Source organism: Pleurodeles waltl, chromosome 7, assembly GCF_031143425.1.
Source record: "Pleurodeles waltl isolate 20211129_DDA chromosome 7, aPleWal1.hap1.20221129, whole genome shotgun sequence".
NCBI classification, from domain to species: domain Eukaryota; kingdom Metazoa; phylum Chordata; class Amphibia; order Caudata; family Salamandridae; genus Pleurodeles; species Pleurodeles waltl.
Window position 1 is genome coordinate 178,510,999 of NC_090446.1, and position 12,693 is coordinate 178,523,691.

At 46.7% G+C, this 12,693-nt stretch overlaps 1 protein-coding gene across 2 annotated transcripts in view; it reads left to right on the forward strand.

The window, feature by feature from the left end:
• SNX21 (sorting nexin family member 21) overlaps window positions 1–12,693 on the forward strand; it is a 49,077-nt gene that overhangs the window by 20,063 nt on the left and 16,321 nt on the right. The window contains exons 1-2 of one of the 2 annotated variants that reach the window (XM_069243504.1): window positions 7,195–7,280; window positions 11,558–11,862. In XM_069243504.1, the coding sequence (XP_069099605.1) occupies window positions 11,574–11,862 (289 nt within the window). In that variant the 5' untranslated portion in view covers window positions 7,195–7,280; window positions 11,558–11,573. Of the gene's footprint in view, window positions 1–7,194; window positions 7,281–11,557; window positions 11,863–12,693 lie in introns of those variants that run through there. The other variant, XM_069243503.1, reaches the window with a different exon arrangement.

A 12,693-nucleotide genomic window follows, 5' to 3' on the forward strand; every position in this document is an offset into this window, starting at 1 on the left:
CTAAGGCTGGAGGTTCCAAGGTATAGGTGTAACCCCAAGGAGCTGTGTTGTCAGGATAGGCAGTGTAGACCTTTAGTTGGCTGTCTTCCTTTGTCCCTCCGCAAAGCAATGACTTGCAGACCCCCTCACTCCCCCGTCTTGTATGGGTTATACAGCTAAGGTCTTTGTGTGTGGTTCAGATCAACAAAACTTTCAATGGAAGGACTGCATTCACCTCAATAGGTCAAGCAGTTCCATACAGCCCAGAACTGTAGCCTGAGAGGTGTAAGACTTTACAAAAACCATAGCCAAAGTCATTGCACCTGCTATTATCTGAAAAAAAGGTACCTGCAAAGTGCCCTCCCCCAACTACTATCTGTGTCCGTCTCTGGCAGAAGGGCTACAACCGGAGGAACATTCACAGATTGCTTGAGGGACTGTGAGAACAGATACACATTTCCTGTGAGCATTATGGGCACCTGCCACAATCATGAAACCGGAGTAACACGGTTCATTCAAGGATGCTGTTTACTGTAGGACTAGGACTTAATTGGTTCCTTCGCAAATGTCATCTGTTGCACCAGTTTTCAGTGGCCTCAACAAGCAGTGTTTAAGGAAAAGAGCTGACCCTATGATTCAAAATATCAGTTAAAGTTTTGACTCAATAGAGCATCCTGGGCCAGTAATGGGGAACAGGATCCTTGGCCTTCTCGCTGCAGGAGTCAGGACCAGGCCCCAGAACAAAGGAAGACAAGGCAGCTTTTGCTTGCACCTGAGGAAAAGGAGAAACTGAGGACCTGCCTGCACACATCTAATCGGCCACTTGATTCAATTGCTGTGAAGTACTGCCTTGAGGACTCACTACAAGAAGGGAGCTGTCTGTCTGGGCCTCGAGTGTCACTGCTACTGCTAAGCCCAACCCTAGAAGACAGCAGTACAAGACAGATCAGCTTTCTCTGCTCGCTCCAATTCTCTCCTGCAGTGGAATCCCTTAGATGTAGCAGTGTCAGCCCAGTGAGAAGAGGTCTTCTTGCAACTGAAGCACTGTGGTACTTTCTTCTAGCCCTCCCCGAGACACCATTCTTTCCCCCGCATCTGCTGCTCCCCTTGTTGTCTCAGCAGTAAAGAGAACCCCACAGTCCCTCCTTTCCTGCCTAGTACTGGCAAACCAGTGCAGCCAAAGACCAGCAACCACGGAATGGCGCTATACCAGTGGCGGGGATTTCTAAACCTCTGCGGTGGATGTCTTGCAGCCTTGCTGCTCAGCACGTCCTCCTTGCAACTTCTGATTACCTTTATGATATTTAATTAGTCTTTGATTCCCTTTTATCTTGGGGGCTCTTAGACTCACTGTGCCACTTTGTTGTTATATTTTTTTTTAATTCAGATATAGTGCAATTTTATCACAAAGACACTTTATGCTTATTAAGCCTGCCAACTCAAAATAGTGTTCCCCTTTACCGGCTTGTCCTCCTAGCGTACTGTACTGGTTGCCTCTACTAGCACCCATGTGTTTAATGAAATCTTTAGTACAACCTTTGCAAAAAATAATTATTGCAGAGCCATCCTTTGAGTCAAGCCATCACCCTATTTATTTTCTGTGTCTAGCATCTAAATGTTATAGATATAAATAGTCAGATTTTCTTGAGTCAATTCCTTGCTTGACCTGGCACAGACAAGGTTCCATCCAAGACATTTCCCTGAGTCAGTCGGTTCTTTCTACTGCCCTAGATGATTCACTTGTGATCTGTATTGTGAGGGGTGCTTAACGTTACTCTTGTTAGATCTTTGAGTGGCTTTTGGCACTGTCTCTCATCCCATCCCCCTGCAACTCTTAGCTGACGCTGAAGTGAGGGGAAGTGCCTTGGCCTGGTTTAGCTCTTTTCTGGCAGACAGCTTTCAAGCAGTCTTCTTCGCAACTTTCACTTCTGCTTAGAAACATTTGACATGTGGTGCCAACCACAGAGCCTCCTTATCCCCACTATTTTTAATGTCTATATTCTGCCACTGGCCATGTTGATCGGTTGATTCAGTTTTAATTCATTCATTAATTTTGCATGGATATCTCACCTTTATAGCCGTATGGCAGGCCACTAAACTTTCCTAAAAGAAACCCCTGGTGGTGTCTCTCTTCTACTAGGAAATACATGCTGGTATCATCTTCAACCTAAAACTGTCTTTTAAATCTCACATTTGGAAAGTTTTTACCACTTGCAATGCATGCCTTAAAGTACTTGGGAACATTTGTAGTGAATCCCATTTTGTTTTAATGGGAAGCAGGAGTTAGCTTAGCCCTCTGGCTTGTAGACTCGTGCCCCCGTCACCCAGAGACTTTTACCCACCTTAGTTCGCTCTGTTTTAGCGCATTTATTTAATTATATTTTTCAAGATGGCTTCATTGTTTCTAGTTAGGACAATGTTTTAGTTTCACATTATCAGTGCTACCTCGCTAAGGCGTCACTATCAAGCAACAAAGATAAACAAGCTGGAGGTATTCACTTTAGGTACTTTCCCTCTTGAATTGTTTATATAAATTGCCGTCCCAAGCATAACTTGTTATCTATTGTTTGGGAATAGACCTACGTCAGGGGTCCCATCAGATCTGTATATATACATCTCACACAGACAGACAGTCAGAAGGATTCGGACCAGATGCCATTGATGCTGCACGTCGCCTGTACACTGACCCAGTCTTCGTGTCCCCACGGAGTCTGATCTAGAGACCTCATTCCAAGGTAACAAGGGTTGGGGGGCTCTTCTCATGGACACCACATTGGCAGATTAGGTTTATCACACCTAGCTCTCTTTAGGTTAGGGGTTAGGTTTATCATGCTAGGGTATTACGACATATTTCATCTCTCATGTCATTTCATGTGATTGCAAGGTGGTAGGGGTCTTCGTACTAATGACTCTCGTTTTCACAATTCTGTTTCTTGCACTTCTTGTACTGTTCATTATCCTATTCATTACAGCCCATGCAATTTATTGTAGATTGCAGTATTATTAATAATAACCTATTAAGCTTTTACTGCATCTCTTCTTTGCCTGTGTTTGATTGAGACATGCTGTTAAGCCATCCGCAAGCACCACCAGCTCATCCGAGCCACCAAGAGATCCTCCTTCAAGGAACGTATCGATAACAAAGCGCACAACAGCAATGAGCTCTTCAACATCGTAAAGGAACTCTCCAACCCCAGCTCCATCACCAACGACATCCCACCTTCCCAAGACCTCTGTGACTCCCTCGCCACCTTCTTTCACCGCAAGATCACTGACATCCACGACAGCTTCAACAACATGACCTCACTAGCAGCCTCCAACACTTCTGACTCATCGCCCCACAACCACACCAACCTCCTGCTCTCCTGGACACACGTCAACGACGCAGACACCATCAAAGTAATGAACACCATTCATTCCGGCTCTCCATCTGACCCCTGCCTGCACTACATCTACAACAGAGCAAACTCCATCATCGCACCCAACTCCATTTGATCATCAATGGCTCCTTCAAGACCACCACCTTCTCAGAAAGCTGGAAGCACACCGAGATCAACACCTTACTCAAGAAACCCCAGGCGGACCCCAAGGACCTCAAAAACTACCAGCCCATCTCCCTGCTTCCATTCCCGGCAAAGGTTCTCGAGAAGATAGTCAACAGGCAACTGTCCCACCACCTGGAGGAAAACAACACTCTGGACCCGTCTCAATCTGGCTTTCGCAGCAATCACAGCACCGAGACCACCCTCCTCGCAGCAACCGATGACATCCGGATCCTCCTGGACAAAGGCAAAACAGCAGCCCTCATCCTCCTAGACCTCTTGGCCGCCTTTGACACAGTCTGCCACCACACCCTGCGCACACGCCTCCACGACACAGGGATCTGCGACAAGGCCCTGGACTGGATCACCTCCTTCCTCACCGACAGAACACAGAGAATCCGCCTCCCACCATTCCTATCTGAAGCCACCAAGACCATCTGCCGCGCACCACAGGGCTCCTCCCTCAGCCTGACACTCTTCAACGTCTACATGGCACCGCTCACCAAAATTGTCCGATCTCACAACCTCAATATCATCTCCTACGGCGCCGACACCCAGCTGATTATCTCCCTCACCAAAAACCCCGCCACAGCCATAACCAAACTCCACGAGGGAATGAAGACCGTCGCCAACTGGATGAAGAACAGTCGACTAAAACTTAACTCAGATAAGACAGAGGTCCTCATCCTCTGCCCCAACCCCCGCTCTCCTTGGGACGCCTCCTGGTGGCTGCCCTCGCGGGGGAGCCACACCTGGGTCTCATCCTTGACTCATCGCTCTCCATGACCCAACAAGTCAACACTGTCTTGTCCTCCTTCTTCAACACCCTCTGCATGCTCCGCAAAATCTACAAGTGGATCCCTACGGAAACCAGAAGGACGGATACCCAGGCCCTCGTCAGCAGCAGACTGGACTACGGCAACGCTCTCTAAGCAGGAACCACGGAAGCTCTCCAGGAAAGACTGCAACAGATACAGAATGCCTCAGCACGCCTCATCCTCTACATCCCCCACCACAGCCCACCTGAGAAACCTACACTGGCTTCCCGTCAACAAAAGGATCACATTCAAACTCCTAACCCACACCCACAAAGCACTCCACAGCGCTGTACCAGCATACCTCAATGATCGTCTCACCTTCTACACCCCGAACCGTCAGCTCCGCTCCACGGAACATGCCCTCGCCACCGTCCCACGCATCCACAGGACAACATCCGCCGGCAGATCCTTCTCCTACCTCGCAGCCAAGACCTGGAACACCATCCCCATCCACCTACGGCACACCAAGGGCCTACTGACCTTCAGGAGACTCCTCAAGACCTGGCTGTTCGAGCAGTAGCAGCCCCCCCCCCCTCCTCAAAGCTCCTTGAGACCCTCACTGGTGATTAGCATGCTCTACAAATACACTGATTGATTGATTGATTGAATGAATGTGAGAAAGGGGTAATATCCGTTTAACCACGACACTCTGAGATGTCGAAGTCTTGAGTCCATGTGTAAAGGCTGCCACAAATCACCTTTTACTGTTTGGGTTTTTGGTAAGGTACTGCTTGTGAGCCGGGAGGGTTGGGACGACAGTTGCAACTTGTTGTAGGACAGGCATAGTCACCTACAAACATAAGTACTGTCCTCCTTCAACCAGCAGTCTTGCCTAGAGCAACAGTCAAACTAGGGGACATTCTCCCCCACTTTTGCTTTGAATAACCAGAACTCTGTCATCCAGCCATTATATCATCTTGTCTGCTCTACATTAATTCTATATATTTGGATCTCTCCAAATGTATGATGTTATAAGTAAAATTGGCCCAAAATACTGCAGAGTCTGATTCTTTTCGGGCCTAAATCGCCAAACCACTGAGTTGCTGATCTGTATTAGCTCTAAGTCCATAAAGGGTCATCTTCAAGAAGCTGACCATTTATCATAAAATCTTGTATAGCCCTGGTGCTGTCTTTGTACAACACTGTTCTGCTTGATATCAGGGGTCTCACCATCTTTACTCCATACCTGCCTTGTTACTCCTTCTACCCAAGTTCTGCCATCAATTCCACTGTAGCAGTAAGTAGAGCATTTGCCTAACGTGCCACAATAACATTTTGAACATCCCTTCCATTGCGTCTTACACAGAAAATCAACTATCTTCATATTAGGATATTGCCATCATGACGCAGGATGTACTCCTAGTGCAGTGATACTCAATTGGCAGCCATTTAAGGATGGAGTGCAGGGCTAATGTGATCCCTTTGAAAGCAAAACGCATATTTTACAGCTTTAAGTCTGGCATCTACTACTTAAATAAGAAGTGCTTTCACATACGATTGTTATTTTTTTCTAACAAAATAAGACAATGATGATAGAAATGTTACCAAGTAATGGTTTGAAGATATATTGGTTCTAGTCCGAGTTTCCTGGAAAATTTGCCGCTCAAGTCCAATCACTAGACTCTTTAATACCCCTCTAATTTGCCGCCCGTTCCACCATCAGGGCATTTCATCCTTTTCCTCAGAAAGGGGCTCACCTCTAGTGCGGGACATCGTCTCCATCTGGATAAAGTCAGTGATGGAAGGACCTAGAGGTCCGAAAATTGACTCATCTCTTAGTTCACTGATATTGTCGTCTGGGCTGGGGCAAGAACTTTTTTCTCTTTATGTTTAAGAACCTCACTTTTAATAAATACTTATCAATGAATCTGATGTACTGAGGTAAAACACTTCCACCTGCTAAAGAAATGCTTTTTTGCTTTTTTTTTTAATTTTGAGGACACCTTTTTATATTCTTACATGATGTTTGTGGCATCATTAACATGCCAGATGTTTTCAGGCTTTGCTCCAGCTCTTAGAGCCAGAGTCAGCCCTTGGCTCGGCTCTGTTCATTTGTTGGCTGCCCACCTCTAGAAGGACCCAATACCAACCCAACGATTGGAAGAACTGGGAGCCTGCAGATGCCATCACAGACAGGCTATCATCACTAAGAAACGAAATAGAAAAACCCGTGGGTACACCATACCAGAAAACCTGCTTGCTTCGGATAAGTATCGTGACTCTCTAATTGCAAGTATTGCACAGCTGCTGAGAATTGCAAGCAATGCGGGCACTCCGTACCTCACAGCACCGGCCCACTTAAACACCGAGAGAAATTGCTCTGTCCCAGACCTAAGGTACTCATACTGTACTTGTAATGGATGCACGTTTCAATCATGCTTTCACTGCCTATGTTTTGAAGGTTTCTCGTGCGGTATGGAGTGGATATTGCAGATCACATGCATGTCACGGAAGTGCGGTTAGACATATTGCCACAAACAAACTCTGGCTTCACTTTTTGTTTGGTTCCCCTTCTTGTCGCTGGCATACATGTCAAAACTCCCGATTTTTAAGCTAATTTTTTGTTGTTGTTTTCTCTCGTTTCGAACTCCTTCCAGCCAACGGGTTTCCTCTGAAATGTTCTCTTCATGTTACTCTTACTGTTACAAATACTGGCATGTGGCCCCCAATACCGGCTCACCCCTGCAGCCGCTACTGCCCCCCGTTCTAGTCTCCCCCCTGACCCCACCCCTCACAGGGTCCCGGCTGGTCTCCGCGGGCGCGCCCCCGTCCTCTCCCTTCTCGCGGGCTCTGTCCATCCAGTCCGTGGAGGAAGGGGGCGGGCACGGTGGTTTCAGCTATAAGCCGCCCCGGAAAGGGAGGAGGGAGGCTTGGGAGAGACCGGGAAGAGAAACATCGTAATCCCGGAGCCCGGCCGAGGAGGCGGCCTAGCGCCGCACCGGTGAGTGAGGGTGAGGGGGGAGCTGGGGTGCAGGGAGGGGAGACCGCTGCCTCTCGGAAACTGACAAGAGCGTGGCGAGGGTGTTATGGGGGCCAGCGCAAGCCATGAACATGTACCCCCATCACCTGGGTTAACAGTGAAAAGCAAATGTAACTTCAGTACATTGTGACCCTTAGACCCGGGTGTGCCGGTGTCGCTGCACATGCTGCACTAATGTTGGCCTATACCAGTGGCTGGTGTGGGAGATTGGCAGGTGCGACCTCCCCGCCACGGGTGACATATCGTTATATATTCACTCTGTTGGCCACTTCGTACTTTATTCTGAGGTGACTGACACTCTCGTCGAGCATAGAGTTCCCTCCCCCCCCCCCCCCCCCCCCCATTATACGACTTTCAGGTTTAACCACTGGTCCCCCTCCGCTAGATGATCATCGGACCCCCACAGTGACCCAATGGACACCACCCCTTTTCGTCATTTGTTTGAGTGACACTGAAAGCACCCCGGAGATGCAATAGGTTTGGGGGTCAGAGATGCGGCGAAAGAGGGCAAAATATCCCAACTCTCTCTTTTTGGCATTTCTCCGACAGGTGACACTGCATATAATATACGCACATTAATTGAAAAATAATAGCAAATTAAACTAATCTGTGTAAATGTATTGTTTTGATAGGTAAGCTCACTTGGTTAATAAGATCACTTCATATATCTGTGTGTAACCGGAGTGACACTGATTTGAAGCCTGGTTGTTGAAATAGGTAATAGTGAGATCACAGCCTTTGTCAGAAAGCACTGTGACTATGTAAGTCACTAGTACAAAAAAGCATTTCATTTAGCATCAAGTAAGGTGCCACAGTTTAAAAAAGTATTACACACAGTATATGATAGGCTGCGAACATATTAGAGAAGCTACTGCAAAATGTGCGCAAAAATATTAGTGTTCTAATTTAGTGTTGGGCGGACAGGATACCCTGTCACAAATGTTGCAGATGTCTCATCCGCCTTGTTACCAGTGCATTGTAGTCATGTTTTTAGTAATACACAGCCAGGCGTTACTATTGCAAACCTGTTTGTAGGTTTCAGTAAAAAAGACACATTCTAAAATAGTGATCACCCTTACAGCACCTCTGAAAAAGAATTACGCAGTCATTTACATTTCGGTGAGGCAGCAGTCACTCCTGAGAGAAGGCTCATTTCTCCTTTTGCTGTCTGTCCCTTCTCTCCCTTCACAGCGGAGGAGAAATCCTACTTCCATTTCAGTTTGAGGCACCTCAAGGCCACACCAACAGTTTATGGAACAGTTGTGTTTACAATAAAGAAATTTATAGGAATGGTTTTAGTGTACTAAAAAAAAACATGGAAATGCCTTTAAAATGGACCCAACCACTTTGACTTCTGGCTCAGATCCCTCTGTCCAGTTAGTTGTTAACAGGACCACTTAGATGCCCCTGATGCACAGATCAAATTTATGACCTTTCCTCACGCACTACCATGTATGTTTTTCCTGAAGCAGAGAACCACCTCCTCGTGTAGTACAGTTCTCAAGTACCCAAGGACCATTTGTACGTTTCCCACCCGTTCCAGAATTTTTCATTGCATTCTGGGATCTGAAGTCCTTTTAGTAATACTGTAAACCTAGACCTCTGCCAACTCATGCTTGGATCTGGGAATATTGGGTGCTATATTGTAGTGACTTTGGGAGTTCAGGATAAGGCTGTGGGGCAGTCAGTCCACTCAAAGACTCTCAGGAATCCTCCACATGGTACCAGTGAGCAGTACATTCACTTTTAGTACCAGCTTGTCTTAGGGTTTGTCACCAAAGAATGAGTTTCCTTCAGAATATAAGGGAGCAGTGAGTCTTCCCCTGGTCGTGGGTGCAGGGATTTAGGCATCTCTCGTAGGGTGTTAGAAGCTATCTGGAGTTCAGTCTCAGGGTTCCTGCGTAGGATGTTAGCAGTGAATTCACTGAGAGATCCCCCTCAAAGTTTTACCCGACGATACCAGAGAGCAGTAAGTATCACCCACCACTCTGCCTTATGAAATAAGACTTCACCCTTTTATGCAGCAACAGAAGTTCCCAGTCCGTGCGTGGTAGCTCACCCAGACCAGATTTTGTATTTAAATTGAAGGATTAGTTGTCCCAGTTGTACTAATGGATAAATAGGACTACAAATCCCAGAATTCTGTGGAAAATTCTTGGAATAAATTAGGTACTTGCACATGGAACTGTTGAGAGTTCTGCAGAGTTTAAGTGCCTACTCCACCATAACATTTTTTCAGGTCAGTCACACGAGATACTTTCTCATATTAAGACTAAAAATGGGGATAACTTACCCCCATTCAGTGTTTTTCCTGTTAATGTGGCATAGATCCAGACCTCCAGGACTTAAGTTTGGACACCCTTGATGCAGAACGGTGAGATATAAGGCCTTTACTTTCACATCTTTACATTAAACTTAAAAGCCGCTTAAGAAAGATCTAATATCCCCGTGATACAATTTTTTTGTCCATATAGCTAAGATCTACATGACAGTAGAAACACTTCATCATTTTTTTAAAGTACGATTTGTGATATTATCTTTTTAATGTTAATTCTGTAATTGTCAAGAGAGGACCCAATAAAATGATTTTACACAATACTCTGTTGTTGCCGTCCTGACAAGAACTGCACATCCTCACTGACCTCATCACGGAGTTGGCCACCCATCTGTGTTTTACATGATTCTGTGTTGTACAGACTAGTTCTGGCGGCAACCAGGGTTAATTCCAGGGAGTGATTAGTAGATCTGTACGGGGACAAGATGCTATACTCTGATGTCCAAGTAGAGGCAGAAGAAAACGAGAATTTGCTTTAAGGGTTGGAGTGAGAGGAGGCCTCAAATTGATCTTCAAGCTGAGACTTAAGGAGACAGGACTTTATTCTTAGAACTAAAGGGAAAAAGAGGCCAGAACCAGGAACCTCAGGACTGAGGAGGACTCTGGACTCTGACCTCCAAGGAGGAAAAGGCAGCAATCTAACTTTCAGAGCAGGGGGTGGAGGGAGCCACATTCTGACATCAGCAAAGCTGCTGAGGTGAAACCAGTGAGTCAGGGGAGGACTCCATGCCTCTAATATGTGAGTCGGGGCAGGACTCCCTGCCTTCACTGTTAACCCAGGTGATGGAGGTCCATTTTCATGGCTTTCACATGCCTCCGAGACCGGAGTGTATGGGTTATTGGAGTTAATACTGGAACAGGTGGTTTGTTTTAGTTCTTTATTCTGATTCTTCTTGAAGCAGAAAGGCCCGGGCACAGCCTGGAAGTGTGGTATTCAGACATACCAGCAGGCAGGTCATAAACATGAGTCAAGGTCATCCGGAAGATTGTAAAATCTTGTAGTCCAGGTCAGAGGTAAACAGGTAAAACTGAAGGGTGTTCGTGTATGGTTGTTTGAGGCTGGACAACGTGCTGGTTCCTGTATCTGGGAGTGTCTGTCTTCAGCACAACGTGGCTTCATAGTGGTAAGTATTCAGCTTTTATTCATGTGACAGGTCAGTCACAGCTGTTCTAGCTCCCTTCAGAAGATGAAACCTTACAGATCTCGGAGTTTGAGGTGAAAGACTACTTCACTTCAATACCAGGAAATTAGGTTAAACTGTAACTTCTCACACACAGGGGGTGGAGACTGGCCAGGAACACTACATTGCATTGCAGAAAGAAGTGTGTAGACTCTGATCTCTGAACCAGAAAGGGAAGAAGAAAGCAAAACTCTTACTTCCAAGCTGGAGGCAAACAACCCGGACTCTCACCTTTAAGCTGCTGATAGGGCGGCTCGTACTCCGAGACGTGGACTGAGATGCCAGGCACGCTCTCCTAGTCAGTCTCGTTTGCATCACTCGGGTGGGGCTGTGATCCAGGCACTGCAGTTTCATTCCATGATGGCATTCAACTCAAGGTCGTGTGTTTCATGCAATGAGATCCCTAACTCTGAAGGTCCTTATGAGTGGGCAGAATGTATCTCTCTTGTTTTGCAAAACGTATGCAGAAGCTCAGCCTTCAGCTTAGTTGTGTTAGGGGGAGGATGGATCTTTGTGCTTTTAGGAGTTGCTTTCAGGATGTCAGCTGCGAGATGTTGGCTGCCAAGTAAATGCTTATTTCTGACTGGATACAGAATCATTTTAACCAAATTCCTTCAGTGCGCAGAGTCTTTATGTGGCCTTTACCATGGGCAGGAGTGTGAGATGGAAACACAGAGCTTATCTTTGCATTTGTTCTTTATGACTTTATGTTGTTGTCACAGGTCTGGGCCAGAAGTTATGGCGTCCAGGATCCTGCACCGGCTTCGTCGAACCATCTCAAAGCAGGAAAAGGATGAAGAAAAGGCTGAAACTGGGGTCCTCGACGCAGATGTGCTGGAGGAGTGTCCTGAGAGCCGCGACTTGGTGGATGACACAGATGGTCTATCCATGCGACTGAGTGGGACGCTCAGCTTCAACAGCGACCGCGAAGATGATGACGACGACGAGGGCCTGGACAGCCAAAGCCTGGAAGTGTCCTGTGACCTGGAGCTCCCGCAAGACTCCGAGGCCAGCAAGGAGACAGTGGGTACATACGCCTTGCTCTTCTGGGGTCCACGCGTGGAAGGTCCTGCCACTTGTGTAATGGAGGAGTCCTGGTGTTGTAGTGTGCGTGTGTGTAATAGGGACAAGTCTGTCCAATCAATAGCTGGTGTCTAAACATACCTGTATGACGTCTGTCCAGCCTCTACATGCCAGTTCAGCAGCCAGGGAGCGGGTATACAGGACGGTGCCAGCTGTGCTTATACATATGGTATTTCCCTGCACAGGAAGGGAGTGAGAGGGACCTTTTCACCAAATCACTGTCTCCGTTCATTCTGTGCATTATAGTATGTCTCTTTCTGCAGGTTTCACTGTCTCCGTTCATTCTGTGCATTATAGTATGTCTCTTTCTGCAGGTTTCCGTGGATCGTTAAAAATCTGTCTCTCTGCTGTTTCTACTTTTGCATAAATGGTAATAACGATTTTAAATTGTCAGCTAAATGTTTCTATACAATACACGTTCTTAGTTTGAGCGTTATTTTTTGTAATAATTATTTTGAAATGTATATTTGTGTATAGGAGAGTAGGCAGGGAACCCCAATCCAAAACTCATATTTTTCTCTGTCTGCCCTGTGGGCCGCCACATTTTATTACCTCCTTTCCTTAGAGGTGCACTCTAACGTTTTATAACTGGCTCCATAGTGTCTCCCAACACATTTCTCCCTCGTCTGAAGGAGCTGGGCTGTATTTACTGCGGAGCCTGGGTACCACAACACAGCTGCTTTCCCCATCTCGGGTGTCTATCCTGTTCTCACGCTGCTGTGTGCCAGCCAGCAACACTTACACAGTTTCACCAAGAGCACAGATAGGCCATGGC